Below are 26422 nucleotides of genomic sequence, written 5' to 3'. Positions count from 1 at the left end.
CTGTGAACCTCAGTATCCTTCACAACTAGACACACTAACCGATTCAGCATCTTTTTAGCAATTAGACAGCGCGCACCCTGAAGGATCTGCAGCACAGCAGGCCGTCTAAGCGGCTCGAGTTTCCAGTGGGGTCCTTGGATCTGGGGCGCTCGACGCGTGTAATACGCGCATTCTAATCGAAGGAAAACGCTATACAAGCCGAAAGACGCGCTGGAAATTAGCCCGCACTGTTCAGAGGAGCGTGAATAGTCGGCGATGCTGTTCCGAGCTGCACGTCTAACGTGTCCGATATTTTTGGACAAAAATTCTGAACATTGAAAAATTGTAAGGTGCTCATACTATGGAAATATTCAAGGTAGATATTTATTCTTCCGATGCCTAGAGAAATCTTTTAACTTTCTTCCATCGCTTGCACGGGGCAGCTAAGACCAGACGCGGGCAAATGCCCTCATTTTTAGTTTTGCTTCCTCACCCTCACTTTTGAGTCCATGGCCCTCCCTCGCCCTCACCCTCGCTTCAAAAACTTTGCTGGCCCTCCCTCGCCCTCACCCTCATAACGTCGGCCCTCCATCACCCTCACTAACAGTCATTTTAAGATTCGAGATCTATTTTCTAGTCTGCAACTTCTGGCAATATGGCTAAGTTATAAACATACAAGACAAGCCCTCAAGGCGCTATTGAACGAGAGGCTAGATGTTTATACTGTTGTGTGTGTGCGGGGTACGTGTGTGAGCTGTTTGAGCTAATACTACAGACAGTTACGAGTTGGGCCCTAAAATATCACTCTGCCTTTACTTCTGGCACGTACTGCATGCCTACATGTGCCCTGCACTAATAACATTACATTGTTTTCTATATTTATTTCCCTTATACTGCAGTCCCTACTGGGGATTTTAGCAGGGTGGGATACAGATAGGTCAACACAACTTAATAACGCAGGCAATGAACACAAGGACAAAGTAGAATAACGTAGCTTGAAAAGTTTGGGAAATAAGCACGCACAACGGATTTTTAAACAATACTGGAAAGAAAAGTCGACATAGAATATTTCTAAACGTAGTCATTGGTTAAGAGATTCCCTTCAATTACTGTTGGTGCAAAGAATACTTAAAACGGTTATTACGCGTGGCAAATGGCGTTATTGTGCTGCTATGTCTTTGCCAGGTGGCGTAACCAGATGAAAAAGAAATTATTCTCCTGAGATCTGTCTTAGAGTGGCCGTTAATAAACTGAAATAGGAATTTTAGTCGTGACACATGGTTTCTTTGCGTTAATGGGGGCAAGTCCGATTTGGTTAACAGTTCTGTCACTTACGCACGTCCAAATCAATTTAAAATGAACCGAGCTCCTTTTTCTGGCACCAATCCTATCTTAGTAGTGTAAGGTTTAGGGAAAATGTCCCAAATAACGCATGCATAGTCTAGTATCGGCATAATTATGTTTTTGCATGCGAACAATCGGACAGAAGGAGGAGGAAGTCTCAAAGCTCTCCTGAGAGAGATGAACTTGCGCTTAACATTAGGAATTATGCATTCAATGTGCTTAGTCAAAGTGTATTCATTAGTGATCAAGAGTCTGAGATACTTATAATGTATCCCTATAAAAGGTCGAGAGAAGTTTTGATAGGATGATTGTTTAGGTTTCGTTACTAAAGCGGCGTCTGCAGCAGTGAGCAGTACAGCTTTGTGGTTCGATATCCTATCTACTATCTAGCTCTTTGTTTTGTCAGTAATAGATCCGATAACAAAAAAGAGGCCGAGCATTGATAGAGAATTGCCCTGAAATATGATATTTTCTTCTGCAACCTGCAATGAGTGGAAGCAATGCCCACAATAGCTTCACCTTGCGCGTCGTGCTTTTTAACTGACAATTTTGACCAGCTTACTTCAGGCAAATTAAAATATCCTGACAGTATAATACAAATATCGAGTTTAACATTCGTGCACAAATATTGTTTCAGTCCCTATAAAAGGTCACGATACATTTGCGAGGCTTGTACATTTCTGCAAAAATATATCTAACGTTTCCACAGCACGTTGTGCAAAAAAAAGCACTCTGCATTGGGTAGATCAGGGACTAGCGAAATTCGCAGGGATGATTTAAACCGAATGCTGACATCTCCACCTCTACCATCACGATCGTTTTGGTACGAACTGCAGCCAGTGGTAACGAACGCAATGTCAAACACTGTATTGTTAAGCGAAGTTTCTGTCAAAACCGCTATTTCAGGGTTGTGCAAAAGCAGAAGGGCCTCGAACTCAGTTGTCTTGTTTAGAACACTTCTGCAATTAACGTTTAGAATTTTCAGGGTCTAAAGTCTCTTAGTCCGAAGACAGTTTGATTTCTTTCTAAGCCTAAAGCGAGGAGCTGTTGTATCATCCCAACCATACAGTACGCGATTAACGCTTAGCTTATCATGGATTAGCTTTAAAGCTTGGCGCCCTGTTTCCCGTCTTCTTTAGAGATTTTTCATTGTTGTTTCTGTATTTCCCGAACTCGTTTAGAAAAGTCCTCAGCTAGTCATTATGAAGTTTTTTGGCGTTTGGATTTTCAGCTTATTTTGGTGTTTTTGAGGTAATAGCATGATTGTAATATTGAAATATTTTCACAGAAGTCTGGGAGTCTCAAAACCTGTGGTCGCGCCTTATTTATTTCTTTTTTACCAACCCTGTGGCATCTTTCGACACCACTCACTGTTAAACCTTGTTCCAGAAACAAAACACCGTCAATTGCTTCCTTTCCCAGTTCCTCGCTAAGCTTCTTTATTCCATAAATGATCAGGTTATTTCTCCTGCCTTTTTTTTCCAAATCGCCTATCTGGTTCCTAACTGTACCAAGCGGCTCCTTAAGTTCCGATATTACCGATTCCATGCCCTTTACCTTCGTGGCTAAGACATTTAGGCCAGACAACTGTTTCTCAGTGCGATCAACTGGCTGAGTTAAACCGGAAAGTTTATATCTCAGTTATGTTTTGAGACGCCTGCAGGCCCCACATTGTTGAAGTAATCTTGCTCTGGCCTTCTAGGAATTACAAAAGCATTTCTTTTTAAAGCGGGCCAGGATTTCTTTCAACAATGCCTCAAGACAACAGATCTTTTGGTAATGCGATCACGCAAGAAAGAAAACCCTGAACACAGAGTGGCCAGGACAGCAGCACTTGAAAGCGATCGTCACTCCTGCAGCAATGTGCAGATTTGAATCACTAACCTCGATGGCAAAGGAGGAAGGATTGCTTAGCATGCTGCCTCGTTTGCTACTGCCATGCCCACTGTGCTAAATTGTACTGGTAAAATCAGCCGGCGCGCTATTGTGTATGTGTACAGAAACTAATGTACGCCCAGAGTAGTTAGAAAACAATTCAGTAGCGCTTACCCCGATATTTACAATAACTGCGAAGCACAGAATAGACTAAGAACGGGAAAATTTTGTAGGCCGCCTTATTACCATTACCCGATGACAATACGATTGCACTGGGTCTTTTCAAAATCACTGCTTCTGATCCGCCATTTCGTGCGGTTTACTACATTCTCGCCTGATGACGCTTCCACGCGCACGGATGGAAGATGGTGAAGACCAAGATTTCGCACTACAGCGTGAGAGACTGGCACTTTCAACAACAACACTCGTGAACACGGCTACTCGACGAAGGCAATGACATTGCAAGCGCAGCACCAGAGCTTGCCAGTTCGTACAGGATGTCAGGATTTCTCTCAACTGATTGTTCAAATTAGGGAAATGTATGAACCGACAGACTTAAAACCGGGGTGGCAATCCTTCTTAGTGATGCGCTCAGCCTCTACCTCGAGTCTTCTGCTCTGTTGTTGTCTTTTTGCGATGTGTTTCGTGGCGTATACTGAAAGCTTTGAAAATAATTTGGTTAGTGTAAATAGAATATATTTTCAATCTAATAATTCTTATACTTAAAGAAATGCTGTGGCGACGGCGTATTGGTCTGAAGTAGCGGCAAGCGGAACTGAATTTTTAGTGCCGCCGCGAGTTCGGATCCCGCTCCCCCAGCTTTAAATTTTCTGTATTTCTTTAGAGTCTTCCCCCGGTGCGGTGCAGGCTTTCCGCTGCAGTCAGGCCCTTATGCGGTCGCTTAAAATGAAACATTATTGAGGCCACTTGAAAATCGGACGGCTCACGAAAATGCAGCATTTGGGCTGAATAATAGTAATCAGTAACTCCCCGAGTCTGGAGTGAACCTGTGGTTCCCAGTTTAGTGCTCTATTGCTTCAAATCCGCCAAAAAGGGGTTCTCTGTGTGTCCGAAGCCTGCTTCTAGCACGTAGGCCGCACTGGTGACGTGATGTTGTGACGTCATCACAAGCTGCCCATCGGATTCTGAGCAAACTGCCCACCGTGGCAGTTCAATTTAATGATTAGTCGCGCGAGATTCCTCAGGAATAACAGAGGTCTCACAAGCCCCACCGATGGCAGCACCTGCCATGGCAGGGCAGTAGCGCGCAGCTTAACCGCTGCACCTCTGCGCTGGAGCGGAACCAGGACTCCCAGGTATCTGTGAATGCAAATAATGTCCAATTCTACCACAGTATTAGTATAAAATGATGCAATAAAACACAAACTTACATCATATAACATATCAACCGAAGTAAGCCTGTTCAGGACAAGCAACAGCATAGAAAGTCTAGATAAACCATGCGAAACAGGACTAACGGTGCTAGCGCACGATAATTCCTGATTAACCCCAAGCAAAACCGGCTGTGCTTTCTTTGCTAATTCGCGTCTACGCCTTACACAAACGCTGAGTGTCAATTACCTATCATGTCTGCTAGAAATTTGGTTGATAAAATGAGGCGCGCGATTACGCGGTCACAGGTCTTACCAGGGACAGAAATAAACCAAGAGATGTTGATGTAATTTGGAGAGCAGTACAACTTTTTCGTTTTTAGCACATTGTACAATGCATGGCGGAGGGAGTGACGATTTGGACCAAGGTGGTAAGGTGCTGCTTTATTTTAAGGGTAAGACTACAGTGGTCGTCCTTGCCTACCACATTCCGGCACCGCTTTCCTGTACCGCAGTTCCGGAGAAAATAGAATGTAGAGAGAAGATATGACTGTACTGAACTACTCACAGCATGAATAAAAGAATTCCACACCAAAGCCGCTAACAGGCTTTGATTTGAAGTGGAAATTGTGGGAATTGGGCCTCTTGAGCGATCGGAGTGCGCGGCCGCTGTTCCCGTTTTGCTCGTTAGAGAGACCGCCACGGGGTGTCCGCGAGCAGAATGCAGGCAGCCGCGATGGTTGTCCTTCTTTCCGAGGGAAGATCTTTTGAAGAACCGCTGTAGATCACCCTTTCTTCCGTTCTTCCGGCTTCGACCTCGCGTCCCCATTGGGTCACTCCGAGTGACAGTTGGGGTGCGTTGTTTCGGCGAGAGGCCCGAGCGGAAAATGAGCGGAGAGATCACAACCGACTGGGGCAGCAGGAAGGTGCGTAGATCTCTCCTCCCGGGGGCCCCGGCCTTTGCCGGGGGCCAAGAGCGCGGGTGGTGTAACCTTGCGCACCTAGTATGTCCGCTTTAGTCCAGGCCGGAGCCTCCGGAGTATTGTCGCCCGCCTGTGCGGCGCTGACGCACTCCAGATTCGGGAGGGCCTGATCTGGCTGGTTCTCCGTCATCGCTGGCCACTGCCGGTGACGACGCGCGATGGACCATTGACGTGGGACCTGCGTCGTCAAGATGTGCTCCGCGGATTCCCCATCCTCCCTCGTGTTGTATTGCGCGCAATCTAACCCTCTGGTAAGCCGTGCGGCATGCGATTGCCCTTAGCTATGCCGTCATGCTCGTATGTAGTCTTTCCTTTGCACGTGTGGCTCCACGGGCCCGCTTTCGGATGCTGCGGCTGGGCTACGGGTTGTACTGAGGTCTGGGGATCAGTGCAGCGTTATGTATTGCAGCTTCCTGTGTAATAAACACTTGTGCTCTCAAACAACTGCGCCTTCCTTCCTTCGGAGCGAGAGCGCAGGCGCGCGGCGAACGCTGGATATGCCCTCAGGTTGCTCTGGCCCGAACCCGCGATATGTGGGCGAAATGCCACTCAACACTTCGGCACGGGTTCGTAACTAAGCCCACAAATTTCGCAACAGTATTTTTTGGTCTACTGCCAATTCTGTGAAACATAACTGAGCTGAAATCTGACTTTCGTTCCGGCAAAGAAGGCCTAGAACTTGCGATTTCAATAGCCTTACTAGGTATAATTTCTACGTGTTTTACGCTACACTCTGATCATCCAACAGACTCCGGGCTGATAATGAAAATGTTGACTGCGGTACCATTGTTCCCGTTGGACTGTCGGCCACCCGCACGGCCCGGCCAGTTGCCCCTTGTTGTCCCACTATACAGGGTGTTTCACCGAATGCTTTACATAATTAAAAAAGGTTTTTGAGTTAGAAGTGCGCTTTTTTCGGCGGTGTAGTATATCACGACGACAAAGAAGGTGTGCTGCACCCGTGTTTCGTGTTCACCTCGTGTGCCCCCATAGCGCGGAAACTACGTCTTCCCAGGATCTTCACCCTAAGAAGTAACGCTTTAAAATGGGAATTCATAACGGCTGGCACAGGCAGCAGGGCTACCCCGCAGTACGGTTCGAGCCACTACCCTCTCCCTCGAATAGTGAATTCTGCCCTCCCGCACCCTCAACTCGTCATGCTTTCCCTTCCTCGCCCTCACCTCATCGGGTCTTTCTTCCTTCATCCACGTCCTCACGTATTTTCATCCGCCCAACCTCCCTCACCCTCACCTCACCAAGTGAAATCCTCATGAGGTGAGGACGCCCTCATGAGGGTTCGTCCTCGTGAGGATGCCCATCTCTGGTTAAGACTACTATAGCAAACCAATGGGGAAGGCTTTTGAAGAGAGCAAAAACGTTAATAGAAAAAAATGAAAGCCTGTCCAAGGGAGGTCTGCGGGTATATTGATCGTGTAATGAAATATTACAATATATGAAAAAATTGCGCCTATAAACTTTCTCCGTTCACAAATGTCTTTGTCCAGAAATGTTGCGTATGCCTATTGTCCTGAAACTAGCGAACTGGTACTAGGGCTTACAAAGTGAAATCAATGAATCTGCAGCGGGGTGTCGAGTGGCTCAGATTTGGGAGCACAAAGAAGGGAATAATAGAATGTGTCTCTTAGCAGTTACAATGGTACTTTACGTGATTAGCGACCTTTTACGCACTGCCGATGCAATATGCATTTTTGTTCAAGTATGACAAGCAAGCAGCGGGTAAAATATTAATATTTCCGAATCCATACAGAGTCAAAGTATGACATTTCACCACCCATCACGGAGAAAGCATCCCTTTTTTTTTAATAGCGAGAAACCTGTCCTGGGGGTGGGGGGTAGTCAGTAAGCGGATGGTAAGAAAGTAGGACAGAACATTTGTGCTGCCTTAAGGGTATGGCGCCATAGGGTTAATGAGTTAATGCCTACATACGCGTTCTTGGTCATTTTCGACTTTATATTCTTAGATCCCTGGAAGTCCTCAACCACTCCTGCAGCAGTGGTGTAGCAAAGCACCACCGGTGAGGCTTGTGAGACCCAGGTTTATCTTCTCGAGTGATAAACCGCTTCTTTTACTGCCACCTAGCGCTGTGGCCGGTTTGCTTACAATCCGGTGGGAAGGTTGGGATGACGCCTCAAGATCACGTGACCAAGGCGGCCCACGTGGTTGCTTGTATGAAGAGTTTTTGCTCACAATGCCGACGACGACGCCGAAGCTGGATTTTCTGCAGAACAGGAGCCTTAAAGCTAAAAGAAATGAAACATGTTCCTGAACAAGCATGGAAGTCACCCACTGAGGGAATCACGACACCGTGCAGAAATCACCTCACTGGCACGAGCCCGCACGGTCACTAAATTGGCTCGTCGTTTCCGTGTTCCACCTTTAGGACCGCAACCTTTCCGGCAGGCAAGAACAAAGTAATGCACACCCGAAAGGCTACTACGTCGGCTCGCATTCCCAGCGCAGCTAATACAGTGCCCTGACAGATGATATACGTGGACAAACAAGCTTCTACAATTACCTACGAAGCACGCGACGCTTGAGCACATTACATCACGAAGCACTACCCAACATGCACAGGGAAACACGTTGGCGTGCACAGCACCATGCAGCGGAAGCAAGGAAAACAAAAATTATGGAGGCACCTAAGGAATTCTCACGATGTGTAAATGCAAGAGAACTGCTTGCTGCTGATTGTGTCGCTGAGTTGCTAACAGCTTGGGGGTGAACGTTGTTCCGCTGCAGCAGCTCTCTTCGCTGCCGCAGCTCTCTTCATCCGTTTTGCCACATTGCGATGGTCGCGTACTTTATGAGCACTGAGCTACCGCCTACGGCCACGCTTTGCTGTCGCGCCTGATGATGTAGACGGCATCGATTCAACTTGGACGAAGAAGACTGCGTAGCGCCGCAACCTCACTCTCCGAAAGCTGAAGGCCAACTGACGACGGCGGTGGGGACTTTACTTCTGTGTGATCTCTAGCCGTGTTTACATGAATCCGACGGTGGTCCATCGTATTTCCTAACTAGTCGGGCGGAGGCGACACGCCACTGTTTACAACATGTTCCACATCAAGTCAGGCCGCTCAGAGGCATCCGGCACAGTGCATGCGACGGAGGGGGCTAGATGCTCCCCCTGAGCCTGGGCTGCTTTGTTATCCGCATGGTGAGTATTATACAGCAACCGCAGGGAGGAGGAGTGGGTGCCTCCAAACCTGATGACACATGTGCTGTGTGTGGTAAATCTGTGGAAACAATTGAACAGCTAACACTCGAACGTGATGGTATCCATCCCAATGTAGATGCAAGGACAGAAGGTCCCGCTTAGGCCACCGTGTTTAGAGACAGCAGTGGTCACGTAGATAGATCTGCAGATGAAGTTATCATAAACCGATTGTAAGAGAGGTCGCTCAAAAGCAGAGAAGTGACTTGAGGTTAGATGCGTAGGACTGGAAACGTATTTAAAGAAAATGGCGAATTTTAAGAGCATTTTCTAACGCGGTTAAATAAAAATGAAGAAAAAAAAGTCGATCATTGTGACAACTGCCACATCCCGTTTCAAAGAATACGCTGCCATCTTCCATGCGTGCATCCATTTTTCGAGGAAGTCTGCTCGCCCTTCTCGGAGGGGGAGAGTCGCATTCATGGTGATGGCGTCACTCTCATGCGGCGCCGTCTACCTTGCGTGCCTGCCACGCATTTCTGGCTACGGCGGGATTTTCGCACAACGAGCAAACTAATGATCTCGCATGAAAAACCGCCCGCCTCCTGGTCACGCTGATATGGGCATCTCGACTGATGGACAGCTTTCTCTGCAAGGACGAAGTTTTTGAACGTATTTGCCTTTCAGTAATATGCAAACTCACTGTTGGGACAGTGGAGTGGGTATAAATCCACTGAGCTCATTGCGCCCCATATAATTATGTCCAGCATTAATTATAGAAGCCTTACGAACAAAACGCTCACCATCGAAACCAGACATTATGTATAGACATGACGGACTGCTCAACTTTCTAGTAACAACAGAATTTAAATCCATGCTTACACTCTATTACACTTAAACAAGTAGCACAACGTGCATTTCTCTACTAGTGGAATTGTGGCGCATGCAGTCTGGCCCGCCATCCGTGCGCCAGGCACGGACCTCTCCAGCTGTTCGCACGCTTTTTCATTGCCCAGCACGCTTCTTTTTCTGGTGTCTGATGCACTGCCAGCGGGGCGCCTCCGAACGGCTCGGCAATTTTAATTGTTGGCGCGTGGTTGTCTTACAACATGAGGAACGAAGTCGCACAAAAATAAAAGCAAAGCTGCTCCTGCATAGCACGTCCATTCTCAAAACAACCCATGGGAAGACAAAAAAACCAGCAGGAGGTGAGAGAACATAGTGTCGTTCGTACTCGGGTGGCTTGGGCCGAGGCAGGGATCAAGTGCAAAACTTATCGCAAGTGTAAAGAGCTGGAAATCTTTTAATGCAAGCCACAGCTGCTCTGCTTGATGACGCTTAAAGGTTTCTGTGAGCGCAACGACAAATGCGAAATATGACGTCAAATTTGTAGCGACGCGATCATATGGGGAGTTGTCTGGAGTCCGAAGCGCTGCCGCATGACGGTCACGAAAAATTCGATCGCCGCGTCTGCAACCCTCAGGGCCCTTCACAACCTGATGCGCTCACACATTCAGCATTTCTTAAGGCGCAAGTAGAACATTACAAGCACTCCTTAAAAACAATGCAGATGTCTCTATGAGGCCTCGCATATGCCTGCAGAAATAAAAACAAAGCGCTGGCGGTTAGCATTGCTAAGCTGAAGGCGGACGCCACCGTCACGTACGTAAAAGAGCGATTGAGTTGTCCAGTGACCTATGGAGCCAGTTCCGCGCGTCAACTTTTTCATCGTCAGTGCTATTCTACGCCTGCTGCATATGTGTTTTTCGCTCACAACGCCGACGACGCAGACAACGCCGGAATTTCTTCAGAACGCCAGCCTTAACGCTACCGCGTAAAAGAATTGGTAATGGTTTAACGTAGTTAAAATAAGTAGACGTGTGAAAGCAGTAGTTCATTCTTTAATTGTTAGGGGTACGGTTGATGCCCACTTATGCAGAATTGGTCATTCTGTACTTAACATTCATAGCGGCGAGTACTCATACCACTACCAGCGCAGTGGCGTAGCGGTTGAGCGTTGTGCCACAGCAGTAGCAGGTAGCTGTTTCTATCACAGCCACCTCTAAGGAGTGTGAGACCCATGTTGGTCTTCTCGAGCAACATCTCGCGCAGTTGCCGCGATACTGCTCCGAACTCGGGTTGCTAGGCAACGGCATAAGAGCGTACGTATGTACGTACGGTGAACGGTGAACGTACAGTCTTTGTCAAAAATATATAGCCCAAGTGGTTTGTTTCCAAGCTCTTTAGCGCGGCTCTTAGCACATTTATACAGTCCTAAGCTTGGGAGGGCTGAGGACACAAGTTGTTCCCGCCTTCGCGCGATTAGGGTCCCTGAGTATGAAGGAGGAACCGCGCTGCAGGGCTCAGAAGCAGACCCCTTGGGCTGTGTACTTTTCACGTAGACTGTACGTATGGTGATAACATTCTTGATCCGTGTTGGTGAGCGTAAGGGTGATTTCGCACTAAAATGATACATGTTCTTGAACAAGCGTGGTATTTTCATCCCGGGAGAATCCCGATGCTGTGCAGAAATCACCTCACCGACACGAGCCTGCACCGTGACTAAATTCTCTAGTGGCTCCGTGTTCCAGCGTCAGGACCAGAGATCGGCATCCTCACGAGGACGAACCCTAATGAGGGCGTCCTTACCCTCACCCCAAGATAAGTTCCCTTGTTGAGGTGAGATTGAGGGATCATGGGCGGATTAAAATACGTAAGGACGTGGGTGAGGGAGGAAAGACATGGTGAGGTGAGGGCGAGGAGGGAAGACATGATAAGGTGAGGGTGAGGGAGGGCAGAATTCAGTATTCTAGGGCGAGGGTGGTGGCCCGGACTGTACTCCGGGCTTTTGCCTGAGCCGCCAGTTATGAAATCCCATTATAATGCGCTATTTAGGGTAATGATCCCAGGGAAGACATAGTTTCTCCACTCTGGAAGTACATGAGGTGAACACGAAAGGCGATTAAAGCACATCTGCTACGTCGTCGTGATGTACTACACCGCCGGAAAAAGCGCTCTCTTAACTGAAAAACCTTTTTGAAAAATTCTGTAAAGTATTCGGTTAACCACCCTGTGTAGTGCGATAACAAGGGGTCACTGGTCGGGCCGCGCGGGTGGCTGCCAGTCGAACGGGAACCATGGTACCGCAGTCAACATTTTCATCATCAGCTCGGAGTCTGTCGGATGATCAGAGTGTAGAGTAAAACACGTAGAAATTATACTTAGTATGGCTGTTGAATTCCCAACTTCTAAGCCTTCTTTGCCGCAATGAAGTAAGATTTCAGCTCAGTGAGGTATCATAGATTTGGCTGCAGCGCAAAAAATTCCTTTTTCCAAATTCCACTGTAAAATCAAAGCCTGTTGGCGGCGTTGGTGTGGAATTTTTTTGTTCACGCAGTGAGTAGTTCAGTTCCGCCATATATTCTTTCTATATTCTATTTTCTCTGAAACTGCGGTATAGGAAAGCGGTGCTGCAATATGGTGGGCAAGGCCGACCACTGTGGTCTTACCATGAAAATAAGTAAACGCGTTAACCAGCTTGGTCTGCATGATCGCTCGCTCCGCCTTGCATTGTACGATGTGCTAAAACAGACAACGTTGTATTGCTCTGCAGATAACATCAACATCTCTTGGTTTATTTCTGTCCCTGGTAAGACATGTTAGACCGCGTAATCTCGCGCCTGATTTTATGAACCAAATTTCTAGCAGACATGGTTGGTTATTGACACTCAGTAGCAAAAAAAACAAATATCGCGGGAGGTTTCGCTTGGCGTTAACCACGTATTGTCGTGTGATAGCACCATTACTCCTGTTTCGCTTGGTTTAGCTTGACTTTCTATGCTGCTGCTTGGCCTCAACATCCTTACTTTCGTTGATATGTCATATGATGTAAGTTCGCGTGGTATTGCATCATTTTAGACTTGTACTGCACTGGAATGGGTCATTCTCTACATTCACAGGTCCCTGGGAGTCTTGATTCCTCTCCTTGCGCAGAGGTGCAAGGCTTAAGCTACGCGCCACTGCCCTGCGATGGCAGGTGCTGCCATCGGCGGGGCTTGCGAGACCTATGTTGTTCCTGAGGAATCTCTCGCGACTGATCATTAAATTGAACTGCCATTGTGGGCAGTTTGCTCACAATCCGATAGGCAGCTTGTGATGACGTCACAACGTCAAGTGACAAAGGTGGCCCACATGCTAGAAGCAGGCTTCGGATACACAGATGATCACTTTTCGGCGGATTGGAATTGGAAGCAATAGAGCACTAAAATGGCAACCACAGGATTCGTTCACTACAGATTTGTGGAGTTGGTGATTACTATTATTCAGCCGAAATGCTGCATTTTAGCGAGCCATTTGATTTTGAAGTGGCCTCAATAATGTTTTATTTTAGGCGACCGCTTATGGGCCTCAATGCAGCTGAAAGGGGGCACCCCACCGGGAGAAGACACTAAAGAAATAAAAAAATTAAAGCTGGGAGAGTGGGACCCGAAATCGTGGCGGCACTATAAAATCAGTTCCGCTGACCGCTAGTTCAGACCACTACGCCATCGCCACAACTTTTCTTTAAGTACGACATTTATAAGATTGAAAATATATTCTATTTACATTAACTGAATTATTTAAAAAGCTTTTAGGATACGCCCCGAAACACATCGCAAAAAGACTGCAACAGAGCAGTAGACGCGAGTATAGGCTGAGCGCATCACCAAGAAGGATTCCCACTCCGCTTTTTATTCGGTCGGTTCATACATTTCCCTAATTTGAACAATCAGTTGGGAGAAATCCTAACATCCTGCCTGTACGAACTGCCAAGCTATCGTGCTGTGCTTGCAATGTCATCGTCTTGGTCACGTAGCCGCGTTCACGAGAGTTCTTGTTTAAAGTGCCAGTCTCTCACGCGGTAGTTTGAAAGCGTGGTCTTCATCATCTTCCATCCGTGCGCGTGGAAGCGTCATCAGACGAGCATGCAGCAAACCGCACGAAATGCCGGAAGATTAGAAGCCGTGGAATAGAAAAGACTCAGTGCAATCGCGATGTCGTCGGGTAATTGTAATTAAGCGGCCTACAAAATTTCCTTCTTCTGAGTCTATTCTGTATTTAGCACTTATTGTAATTATCGTGGTAAACGCTACTGAATTGTTTTCTAACTACTCTCGGCGTACATTAGTTTTTGTACACATACACAAGAACGCGCTGACTGATTTTAGCACAGTCGGCATGGCAGCAGCAAAGAAGGCAGCATGCTAAGCAATCCTTTTTGCTTTGCCGTCCAGATTAGTGATTCGAAATCTGCACATTGCTGCAGGAGTGACGATAGATTTCTAGTGCTGCTGTCTTGGCCACTCTGTGTTCAGTGTTTCCTTTCTTGCGTGATCGCATTATCAAAAGATCTGTTGTCTTGGGGCGGTGTTGAAACAAATCCTGACCCGATTGAGAAATAAATGCTATCGGAATTCCTAGAAGGCCAGAGCAAGATTAGTTCAACAATGTGGTGCCTGCAGGTGTCTCAAAAGATTACTGAGAATAAACTTTCCGGTTTAACTCAGCGAATTGATCGCACTGAGAAACAGTTGTCTGGCCTAAATGTCTTAGGACATGGAATCGGTAATATCGGAACCTAAAGAGCAGCTTAGTACGGTTAGGAACCAGATAGGCGATTCAGAAAAAAGAGGTAGGAGAAATAACCTGATCATTTACGTAATAAAAGAGCTTAGCCAGGAGACTAGCGAGGAACGGGGAAAGGAAATAATTGATGGTGTTTTTTTCTGCAACAAGTTTTAACAGTGAGTGGTGTCGAAAAATGCCACAGGGTGGATAAAAAAGAAATAAATCTGGCACGACCAGTCGCTTTGAAACTCCTCGACTTCTGTTAAAAAATTTCAATATTACGAACATGCTATATTAACTCGAAAACACCAAAATCAGCTCAAAAACAAAAACCAAAAAAGCTGAAAATCATTAGCTGAGGACATTTTTAATCGAGTTACGGAAATACGGAAACAACAGTGGAAAAGCTGTGAAGAAGAGCGGAAAGAGGGCGCCAAGCTTTAAAGCTGATCTATGATAAGCTAAGTGTTAATAGCGCAATGTATGGTTGGGATGAAAAAGAGCTCCTCGCTTTAGGCTTAGAAAGCAATCAAACTGACTGCGAACTAAGATACTTCAGACCTTGAAAATATCAAATGTTTTTTGCAGAAGTGTCATAAACAAGACAAATGTGTTGGAGGCTTTCTGCTTTAGCGCGACCCTGAAATAGCACATTTGACAGAAACTTGGCTCAACAATACAGTGTTTGACATTGTGTTCGTTACCACTGGCGGCAGTTCGTACCGAAATGATCGTGATGGTAGAGGTGGAGAAGTCAGAATTAGGTTTAAATCATCGCTGTGAATTTTACCAATCCCTGATGTAACCAATGTAGTGAATTTTTTGCTCAACGTACTATGGAAGCATTAGATTTATTATTGGAGCATTGTATACAGGCCCCCCAACTCTACCGTTGCCGCATTATAGGAACTGAAACAACATTTGTGCACGAATGTTAAACCCGGCACTCGTATTATACTGTCAGGAAATTTTATTTTGCCTGAAGTAGACTGGTCAAGTTTTTCAGTTAAAAAGCACCACCCCCAAGGTGAAGCTATGTTGTACATTGCGTTTGGCTTCGACTTATTGCAGATTGTAGAAGAAAATACCATATTTCAGTGCAATTCTCAATCAATGCTCGACCTCTTTTTTGTTAGCGGACCAATTACTGCCAAAAGAAATAGCCAGATAGATAAAATATCGGGCCACAAAGCTGTACTGCTCACTACTGCAGACGCCGCTTTAGATAAGAAGCTTAAACATTCATCCTTCGAAACTTTTCTGGAGTTTTTCTCTAGATACATTATAAGTATCTCAGACTCTTCATCGCTAATGACTTCACTCGGGCTAAACACAATGACGACATAATGACTAAGCGCAAGTTGTTCTTTCTGAGGAGAGCTATGAGACTTCCTCCTCCTTCTGTCCGATTGTTCGCATACAAAAACATAGTTCTGCCGATGCTAGAATATGCATACGTTATTTGAGGCACTTTCACTAAAACTTACACTATTAAGGTAGAAATAGTGCAACAAAAAGCCCCTCGCTTCATTTACAATCGATGTGAGCGTACGTGACAGAACTGTCAACCAAAGCGGACTTGCCCCCATTAACACAAAGAAACCCTGCCACGACTAAAATTTGTCTTTCAATTTTTTAACGGCCACTGTAAGACATATACCACAGGAATAATTTCTTTTTCATCTGGTTAGCCACTAGTCAAAGACATAGGCGCACAGTAACGCCATTTATCACGCGTGATAACCGTTTTATGTATTCCTTCCACGAACACTAATTGAAGGAAAACTCTTAACCAATGACGGCGTTTCAAAATCTTCTATGTCGACATTTCTTTCCGGTATTGTTAAAAATCTGTTGTGTATGCTTTTTTTCAAAAATTTTCGAGCTATGTTATTCCACTTTGCCCTTGTGTTCATTGCCTGTGTTATTACGTTGTGTTTACTAGCCTGTATCCCACCCTGCTAAAATCCGTAGTGAGGATTGCAGTATAAGCAAAATAAATATAGATATTGTTGCGGGAAAGAATATATTTACAGTTATTTACAAAACGAATGAACAGCTACGGGCGGCACTCAGAACACAGCCAGAGATGAGTTTTCGTCTTCTTCCTCGTCCACTCGTTCACTCGCTCAATGTCGTCGTCGTCGTCTACCCGCTGCAGGACCCCCGGCTGATGAAACGCCGTCTCGGCGTTAGAGTGGTGGCGTAGGAGCGTCGTGATAAGGTTTGAGGCGGCATCATGGACGACGTCGGTAGAGGGGCCAGAGGACGATGGCGAGGACGCAAGGGGAGCAATTTCATAGTTCACGTCGGTGACTCGGCGCGCCACACGGTAAGGGCCACGGTAGTGAGAAAGGAGCTTCTCGGAGAGACTGACGCTGCGCGACGGCGTCCAGAGAAGGACGAGTGATCCGGGGTGATATTCGACGGCCCGGTGCCGGCGGTTGTAGGTGGACTTCTGGGAAGCTTGAGAGGCACGGAGCCGACTACGGGCTATTTGGCGAGCCAACGTGGCCTGGGCGATGGCGTCCTGAGCGTAAGCAGTGGTGGGGACTGAAGAAGGCGGCATGAGTGTGTCCAAAGGCAATAGGGGGTGCCTACCACACAAAAGGTAGAAAGGGGAATAGCCTGTTGTGTCATGCCGTGAAGAGTTGTACGCAAATGTCACACAAGGCAAGGCTGCGTACCAATCGCGGTGGTCCGGTGAGACGTACATTGCTAACATATCGGTGAGCGTGCGGTTGAACCGTTCCGTAAGCCCGTTGGTTTGTGGATGGTAAACTGTCGCGAGCTGGTGCTGCGTGGCACACGAACGAAGAATGTCATCAATCACTCTGGACAGAAAATAACGACCGCGGTCGGTGAGCAGTTGACGAGGGGCGCCATGGTGAAGAATTACGTCTTGGAGAAGAAACTCGGCGACATCGGTAGCGCAGCTGGTGGGCAAAGCACGCGTGATGGCGTACCGAGTCGTATAATGAGTTGCGACCGCGATCCACTTGTTACCAGAGAGGGACGTGGGAAAAGGGCCAAGAAGGTCGAGGCCAACACGGTGAAAAGGTTCCGGAGGTACGTCGATGGGTTGTAGAAGACCGGCAGGCAAAGTGGAGGGCCTTTTCCGGCGTTGACACAGGTCGCAAGCGGCAACGTAACGCTTGACGGAACGATACAGACCAGGCCAAAAGAAGCGGTGCCGCACTCGAGCGTACGTGCGGGACACGCCAAGGTGGCCGGCTGTCGGCAGATCGTGCAATTCCTCAAGGACAGAAGAACGTAGATGTTGGGGTATGACGAGGAGCAGCGGAGGACCGTCGGAGCGTAGGTTGCGGCGATACAAAATGCCATTCTGGAGCACATAAAGTTGCAGAGACGGAGATCGGTTTGCAGAGTGGAGGCCATCAAAGATAGGTTGTAAAGATGAGTCGTTGCGCTGTTCGTTGGCGATATCGGTGAGAGCAGTGATAGCTAAGAGGCATGGTAGGGTCTCAGCGTCTTCGAGGTCAGGTGGCTCCACAGGGTATCGGGATAAACAGTCAGCATCCTGGTGGTTACGACCGGACTTGTACACGACAGAGTATGAATACTCTTGAAGGCGCAAAGCCCAGCCACGAAGGCGACCGGTGGGATCTTTTAGTGAAGACAGGCAACAGAGAGCGTGGTGATCAGTGACGACAGTGAATGAGCGGCCGAACAGGTACGGGCGGAATTTAGCGACAGCCCAGACAAGGGCGAGACACTCGCGCTCATTAATGGAGTAATTTTGCTCTGCGGCGGAAAGTAGGCGGCTGGCATAAGCGATGACGCGATCTTGGCCCTGTTGACGTTGGGCTAGCACGGCACCGATCCCATATCCGGAGGCGTCGGTGCGAATCTCTGTGGGAGACGACGGGTCGAAATGGGCTAAGATGGGCGGAGAGGTTAGCAAATGAACGAGGGAGGAAAATTAGTTTTCTTGAGCAGAGCCCCAGATAAAGGGGGTGTCGTTCTTAAGAAGGTCGGTGAGGGGGCGAGCGATGCCGGCGAAATCTTTGATAAAACGTCGAAAATACGAGCACAAGCCGACAAAGCTGCACACATCTTTCGACGACCTAGGAAGAGGAAACTCCTTCACGGCTTGAATTTTGACTGGATCTGGGCGTACACCAGAAGCATCAACCAGGTGTCCGAGAATAGTGAGTTGGCGGCGACCGAATTTGCATTTCGATGAGTTCAGCTGGAGTCCGGCGTTACGAAACACTGTCAAAATACTGGAGAGGCGGTCGAGGTGCGTGGCAAATGTAGGCGAGAAAACCACAACATCGTCTAGGTAGCAGAGGCAGGTAGACCACTTAAAGCCGCGAAGAAGGGAGTCCATCATTCGTTCAAAGGTAGCCGGCGCGTTACAGAGTCCGAATGGCATGAGTTTAAAGTGGTATAAGCCATCAGGCGTCACGAAGGCGGTCTTTACACGGTCCTATTCATCTACGGCAAATTGCCAGTACCCCGATCGAAGATCAATTGAAGAGAAATATTTGGCGCCGTGGAGGCAATCTAATGCATCATCGATCCTGGGGAGAGGATATACGTCTTTTTTTGTGATGCGGTTTAGGTGCCGGTAATCAACTCAGAAGCGCCAGCTGCCGTCCTTCTTTTTTACCAGGACAACTGGAGAAGCCCAAGGGCTTGACGAGGGCTCGATGATGTCTTTTGCGAGCATCTTATCGACCTCTTGATTTATGACGGTGCGTTCAGCGCTGGACACGCGGTACGGACGTCTGTGGAGAGGAGCGGCATCACCAGTGTTTATCTGATGCGTCACCACAGAGGTACGAGTCAAAACACGGACATCAAAGTCGAAGATGTCGCGAAAAGATGATAAGAGGCACCTAAGATCGTGAGCTTGCATCGCTGGTAGGTCAGAACAGATCATGTCGGCGTAGTCATCCGTTGGTTTCTATGGTGATGTTGCCGCAGACAACAGGCATTGATGAGTGGAAGGTAAGCAGCTGTCCACCACTGATATGACACATTCGGCAGCAGGGCACAGCGTGGCGAGTGAGATGGCTTGCGGGAGCGGTTGGATAGACGAGCCAAAGTTCAGAACCGGAAGGTACGCACGGTTTGGCGACATTGTAAAGACAGTGTGCGCAAGCGCAATACTTCGCGTGAGGGCAACGTCAAGGTCCGGAGTGACTACGTAGGGGCCATCGGGGACAGGGGGAACAGATGAGAAAGAAATGAAGTTGCGGCTTGAGGCGGTAGACGGACAAAGTCGACAGCACAAAGACGAGGTACAACTGGGGACGGCGACTCAGCAGAAAGAGGAAGGTCAAGCAGGACAACACTGGTGGCGCAGTTGATGAGGGCTGAATGCTCAGACAGGAAGTCGAGGCCAAGAATGACGTCATGAGGGCACTGGCCCAGAACAGAGAATAGAACAGATGTATGGCGGCCGGATATGGTCACACGAGCTGTGCATAGTCCAACCACAGGAGGCGTTCCGCCGTCGGCAACGCGGAGAACGGCTGTGGGTGCAGGGGTCAGTACCTTTCTGAGGCGGCGTCGTAGGGTGGAACTCATGACGGACACGTGCGCGCCCGTGTTGATCAGGGCTCTCACAGGGACTCCATCGACATGAATAGCGAGCAAATTTTGGTGTGCGCGAAGGGCTAAGCGAGGATTTTGGGACTGGGGCTGTACTGCAGCATCACCTCCAGACACTGCAGCGTCTAGTTTTCCGCTTGCGAGCGTCCGTAGGGGCCAGGAGAGGAGCGACGGCGTAGGTGCGAACGAGACTGCCGACGCAGGGGGGACGGGGAGCGGCTGGAGCGGGAAATCTGGCCATCAAAGGTAGCACTCTGCTGGGCTGGAGGGGGCGTGAAGTGGCGGGGCTGGTCATCGTTGCGGTGAGAGCTTAGATGACTGTATGTGCTACGACGAGACCAATAATTGCGACAGTGACGGGAGATGTGGCCAATGCGGTGGCAGAGGAAACAAATGGGTCTGTCGTCGGGTGTCCGCCAGTCGTTATGGTTACGGCGACGTGGAGCGAAGTAGGAAGGTCGTTCAGGAGCAATCGCAGTGATGTCGAGTGGTGATGAAGGACGCACAGGGCTGACGGGCTGGAGACCAAGGTTTGCAAGCTCTTGACCGACGACGGCTTGTACCATCGAGATGGTGGGCAGGTGGTTGTCGCCATCACGTAGAGGCAGGGAGGCAGGGGACATAGCTTCGAGTTCGCGTCGAATGATGCGGGTCACATTTTCTGGAGGCGCAGGAGTTTGCCGGTGCAGCAGGTCTTCACATGAGGAAGTGGCAGCCGTGTTGGGGAGGCGTGTGTACGGCTGACTAATACGTCTGCTTTTAGCCTCCTCGAAGCGGCGACATTCCTTAATAATGCCGTTGACCTTAGTGCAGTTCTTGCAGACGAGCAGGTTGAAGGCGTCGTCGGCGATCCCCTTCAACACGTGACCCACTTTGTCAGATTCGGGCATGTTATTGTCAACTTTGTGGCAGAGGGCCAACACGTCCTGAATGTAGGAAACATAGGATTCCGTAGACCTTTGAGATCTGGACGCAAGCTCCCTCTTAGCGGCGAATGTTCGGCCGAGCGGCCGTCCAAACAGCTCGCAGTTTCTGCTTGCAGACGTCCCAGCTGGTCAAATCATCTTCGTGAGTCTCGTACCAGACGCAGGCGGTGTATTTTAGATAGAAGATGACATTCGCGAGCATAAGAGTCGGATCCCAGCGGTTGTACGTACTCACGCGTTCATACATGTTGATCCAGTCGTCCACGTCAACGTTGTCGGTGCCAGAAAATGTCCCAGGGTCACGAGGGGAAGAAAGAACGAGCGATGGCATTGCCGATTGTGATGTTTGCTGGGAGGCGTCTTGGGTCATGGTGAGCGAAGTCAGCTGGCGGCCGCTGCGGAGCTCCGTCTTCAGTAGGCGTAGAGGAAAGCCGCACCTCCACCAAATATGTTGCGGGAAAGAATATATTTACAGTTATTTAAAAAACGAATGAACAGCTACGGGCGGCACTCAGAACACAGCCAGAGATGAGTTCTCGTCTTCATCCTCGTCCACTCGTTCACTCGCTCAATGTCGTCGTCGTCGTCTACCCGCTGCAATATCAATGAAATGCTATAAATTCAGGGCACATGTATTCATGCAGTGCGTGACAGAAGTAAAGCCACAGTGATATCTTAGGGCAGAATTCGTAACTGTCTCACGTATTAGCTCAAACAGCTCACACACGTACCCGCACACACACAACAGTATAAGCGTCTAGCCTCTCGTTCAACAGAGCCTTGAGGGCTTTTCTTGTATGTTTATTACTCAGTGATATCGCCAGATGTTACATACTAGAACATACAACTCGCATTTTAGAATGACTGTTAGTGACAGTGAGGGTGAGGGAGGGCCGACGATGTGAGGACGAGGGGGGGCCAGCAAATTTTTTGAAGTAGGGGAGGGCTAGGGAAGGCCGGATAACTTTTCAAAATGAGGGAGAGGTTGAGGGAGGGCCATGGATTCAAAAGTGAAGGTGAGGGAGGAAAAGTAAAAATGAGGGCATTTGCCCACCTCTGGTCAGGAGAGCAACATTTTCGGCAGCCAAGAACAAAGAAGTTCACACTAAAGAAGCTATACCGCGTCGGCCCACACTAGCAGCGTAACTGACACAGCGCGCTGACAGATATACATGAACAGACAAGCTTCTACGATTACCTATCCAGACGAAACACATGACGATCGACTGAATTGCACCACAAAACACTACCCAACAGTCATCACGTGGGGACGACTCCAAGCCGGAAGATGGTGCGCGGCGCTGGTTACGCCGCAACTGCTGCACAACGAAAAATATGCATTTACTACTCAATGTGTATTTCACTGCGCAGCGCTCAAGGAAAATTTTGTTGATTCATTGTTAAGCAAAAGCAAGTATAAAACATTTCATTACAAACTCATTGAGCGAAGAAAGGCCAACAAAATGTTAACGAAACTTCAAGGTCATTTTTGTGAGATGCTGCTCTATCATAAATAGTGCAACCGGTCAGTGCGTCTGCATGTCAGCAAGCATCAGTTTCTATCGGGATGTGGGCTATATGGTTCGTGATTGCCAATAATAAGAGGGGCTACTCAATGGTCGAAAATGAAAGAACTAAGAAAAACACTCAAGCGCCTTGCACTGATTCTTTAAATATTTCTCAAGCTCGATCAACCAACTTGTCCAATTCAAACTATTGATTCAAACCATTTCTGTTCTAGCAGACAGTATTGCTTCATGAGAATCTTAGCAAGATGCGTTCAAGAGAGCCATTGCCTCTTTGTTTTGTGTGCTTTGCAGAGTTTTTCGTTCAGCGTAGTTTTTCTGTCAATAACCAAACAGCGATCTGTACTTCGTTGTGTTTTTTGCGCTGCTCCACAAAACTGTGATATAGCCTGCATATCCTCAAAAACGCAGAGCGGTACTTGAACAAAGTTACTCGCCCATCATTCTTCAGAGAATAGAAAACTGGCCGAGGATATACAACTCGAACGGGAATGAAAGACCGCTGTAATACAGGGTTGTTTTTATGTACGTGTGTCTACATGTTTCACAATCTTAAGCGTTATAAATTTATTCGAAAACCATGAAGTTCTATCAGCGAGCATGCGATTCGAAAACCAGCTGAACTAAATGAAGGCTCAAGTTGTGAAACTAGCATTCTGTGCACATGAGAAAATCTCAGAGGAGTGTAAAAATCAGCTGCTTACCTTGCTTGGTAGACGATGAGAGTGTATCTCCCGTTATATCCGGGTTCCTACCGATGGGAATCCGGATATTCAGAACAAAGCAGAAATCTAAAAAAACAGGAACAGATCACATACCGTGAAATTTCTGTGCAAGCAAACTCCCGTATACATACCATGGAGTTTCAGGTTATCTGGAGAAGCAGTCCGGTCTACTTGAAGTACTGCATGTTCAGATTCGACCTGTTTTGCGCTTAAGCGCACACATTGTGCTAATTCCTTTTATTTAGAAGCACCGACATCGATGTGACCTCATCAATGAACACACATTATTCCGCCTTTCCATCTTCGCTAGTTCCAATGCTCTTGCGGGTTTCGTTTTCTGGCTTCGAAATCCGACCTCCATACTACCTGGCTTGGGCTCTAAGCCCATGGGCGCGATGTGCGAGATGCACGGCAGAATTACATTTTTAAGGTAATCACTATAGAAAAATGCTAAATTTGTAATAAAAATGACCTAGAAATTGCCGTCATATTTAGAGCAAAATTAAACCAATTGTTCCCTCAAAGTAACACTGCTTGCTTATTACTTCAAGGAAGAGCTTATCGTTATTCTTTTTTGGGCTCAAAAACGCTAGCATATCAGTAATTTTTCTTTTCCTTTTCCACCATAGCGCCCGTAAAGATGTTAAAAGGTTCTTTTGTCGCAGCTTACTTCCTTCCAGGTACTGGCTTATTTGGCGTTGGACTCGTAGCCGACAGCCAGAGTGTGGACAATCAACGAGAGACAGACGAACCAAGAAACTGGACTTTATAACACTTCAAAATTCTACACAAACAACTATAGGCAGAAACAACAGGGGCTGCACACTCAGCTACCAATGCTGACACAAATTAACGCTCGAGCTCCAAGCTCGCACTTCACGGCTTGCCGAAAACCGGGGTCTGCCTACTTTGCTGTGCGAAGCCTGACCAAATGCGCACATAATGTGAAGCAACGCGCACTTAAAAAACCCAGTTCGAAACTTCCAGAAATGGACGACGGCGCTACAAGAGAGAAAAGGAGTCGCAGCACACGTTAAACTACGTCTCCCTCCCCCCCGGCTTCTCGAGAGCTCAAGAAACATCTAGAACATATGTCCGCGCGCGCCCTGCTTCGACAAGGTCGCGGGAGGGGGGAGGGGGGGGGATGAGGGGTAGGTCCTGGCCCCCTGTGCAAGGATGCGCTTGCAGCCGCGTGGGCCTTCGGGAATGCCCAGGAGATTGTTTTTTTTTTCTTTTTTAGGCGCGCGCGCTGGCATCGGCTTGCGCTCGCTACCGCGGTCTTACACGCCGCACCGTAAGAAGATTGCTGTGCTTTTTTGCCCAGCCAATCTAAACACAAATAAAAGGCCGTGACTTGCCCCTTACACACTGAAAGTTCGTGTACACAGTTAATGTGCAATGTCCTTTCGCAATTTGCAGTGCTTTCAAGGCAAAACCCCGCTCTCGCAGTCGTGCATGCATCACTAGCCCTAGTTCATGCAGCCTTGCATGAACTAGGGCTAGTGATCCCTGTGCAGGGATGCGTTTGCAGCCGCGTGCGCCTTCGGGAATTGTCAGATTTTTTTTTGGCAACGACTCGCGATCGCTACAGGGGCCTTACAGAGACCGAACAGGGTGACACTCCGAGCCCCTTTGGTGGCCGCTTTACATATACTGTCTTACTATGCCATGTGAAACCACTGCTGATCTTAGCCGCATGATCGGTACGTGGAGGTAATACGAGGATGACATTTTAACTTCAGAATTTCCTCAAAGCGCTTTGAAGCTGCACTGGTTTGTGCACAAAGAGATATTGAAGCTCAAAAGCCAAAAGTTAGTCTTAAGTGTAATTTTTCAGTCATGTTCATTTGCGCTCGCATAGCAACTATTGCTAAAAAAGGATCTTGCGAAACTTACTGCACTGATACATAAAAATGTGTACAAAAGGATTTGCATTTAATACGCAAGTAAAGAAACGGGTTGATTACGGCTCGGTTTAATTTCTGCAAACCTCATCACTGGTCTGTAATGAAATAGTAACGTAATTGGTAACAAGGACAGCGAGTCTTCACACTCATTCTCAATATTGGCTGGCGAGACATTATCTTTTTCTTCTGCGACAAAAAATAAAAATAAATAATGCTTTGAATTTGGCTCTCGTGGATAGTATTTTGTTGCGATATTGGTTATTGCTAAGCTGGCTTGGTATACCTTTCCTTAGTTACGGCAGTGTCCTTACTTTGTGTAAGGAAGACGAGCCGTAATTCACACGGTGGTAGGGATCATCGCGTATCCGCGGTCTTAACTGAATAACATTAAAAACAAAATCTTGTACCCTGAACTTGCAGGGTAGGGGTATTACAAGTGGCGGCGTGTTGGAAGCGAAGACAGTGAAGATGCACACGGGGAAAGGGTGAAAAGAATTGGTACAATGCTTACGCATTTACAACAAATATGCACTTGCGAAAACATGTGTTCGGCCAGGTTGCCTCGTGGCTTTACCTTGCTTGGTTGTCGGCACGTCTGGCGGCGATATCAGACTCAGGTTAAGATCTGACCAAGGTTAGGCTGATCCGATCTTTCACATCGCAGATGGAAGTTGATGAAGACGAGGATTTGCAAAGCACACAGCGAGTGTGTGCTGCAGTTTGTGAGGCAAACAACAACAACGAGGCGTGATCGGATGCGACGATAGCATAGTGCCCTAGTGCAGTGGACAGCGAAGCTGATCTCTTCGCGCCGCCGCGGGTTAGAAATACAGTCGCGGCATTATCTGTTTTTTTTTCCTGCACCTTGAAGTTCATGCAAGCCACAAGATTCTTGGATGTGGTTGACCCCGTGAAGTAGTGCTTTCTGATTAATTGGACCTAGTTGCTCTAAAAGTGAAAACGCTGCAGCACCGCGCCATAAAGGTGCGTTTGTAGTCCGACGTAACGCGGGCGCGCGCGCATGAGCTTCGCGCACGCTGAGTGACGTTAGAGTAAACAACGAACGCTATAGTTCGATGCCCGGGCGCAGCTGACGTTAGCGGCGGCCGACAACGCTGCCCCGACGGACTTGGCGCCCAGATGGCTACTGCCCCATCTGCGCGTCGGCGACACCGATCGCATCGATCCACAGTGAATCCGCAGCGCGAGCAATGAAAGCGCTAGTGGTGTTTCCCAGATTGTCGTTCATCGGTTGCTCAAAGCAATTAGGGAGCACTCTTGGGTCTATAACATAAAGACTCAATTTCCGTCACCAAAAGCGAGGGGTTAACCTTTAGGAGAAGTGGACCACACCATAGAGCTTCTAAATGTTGCCTAGTGGGAAAGCTGGCGCCACCGTCTACGCGAGTTTCTTAAAGAGCACTTCATTTACCGCGGGATTTCAGGGAAGACAAGGTGTC

At 47.9% G+C, this 26422-nt stretch overlaps 1 protein-coding gene across 1 annotated transcript in view; it reads right to left on the bottom strand.

Annotated features, from left to right (window-relative positions):
• The window catches only part of LOC144112376 (uncharacterized), a 90030-nt gene extending 84388 nt beyond the window's left edge, over positions 1-5642 (bottom strand). Inside the window, exon 1 of the mRNA XM_077645226.1 lies at positions 5441-5642. Coding sequence (XP_077501352.1) covers positions 5441-5642 — 202 coding nt within the window. The remainder of the gene's footprint in view (positions 1-5440) is intronic.
• Between the last annotated feature and the right edge of the window lie 20780 nt (positions 5643-26422).

The sequence above is a fragment of the Amblyomma americanum genome, unplaced genomic scaffold (assembly GCF_052857255.1).
Source record: "Amblyomma americanum isolate KBUSLIRL-KWMA unplaced genomic scaffold, ASM5285725v1 scaffold_75, whole genome shotgun sequence".
Lineage (NCBI taxonomy): Eukaryota > Metazoa > Arthropoda > Arachnida > Ixodida > Ixodidae > Amblyomma > Amblyomma americanum.
The sequence above is the reverse complement of the archived record's forward strand: the minus strand, read 5'-3'. Positions and strand labels throughout refer to the sequence as shown.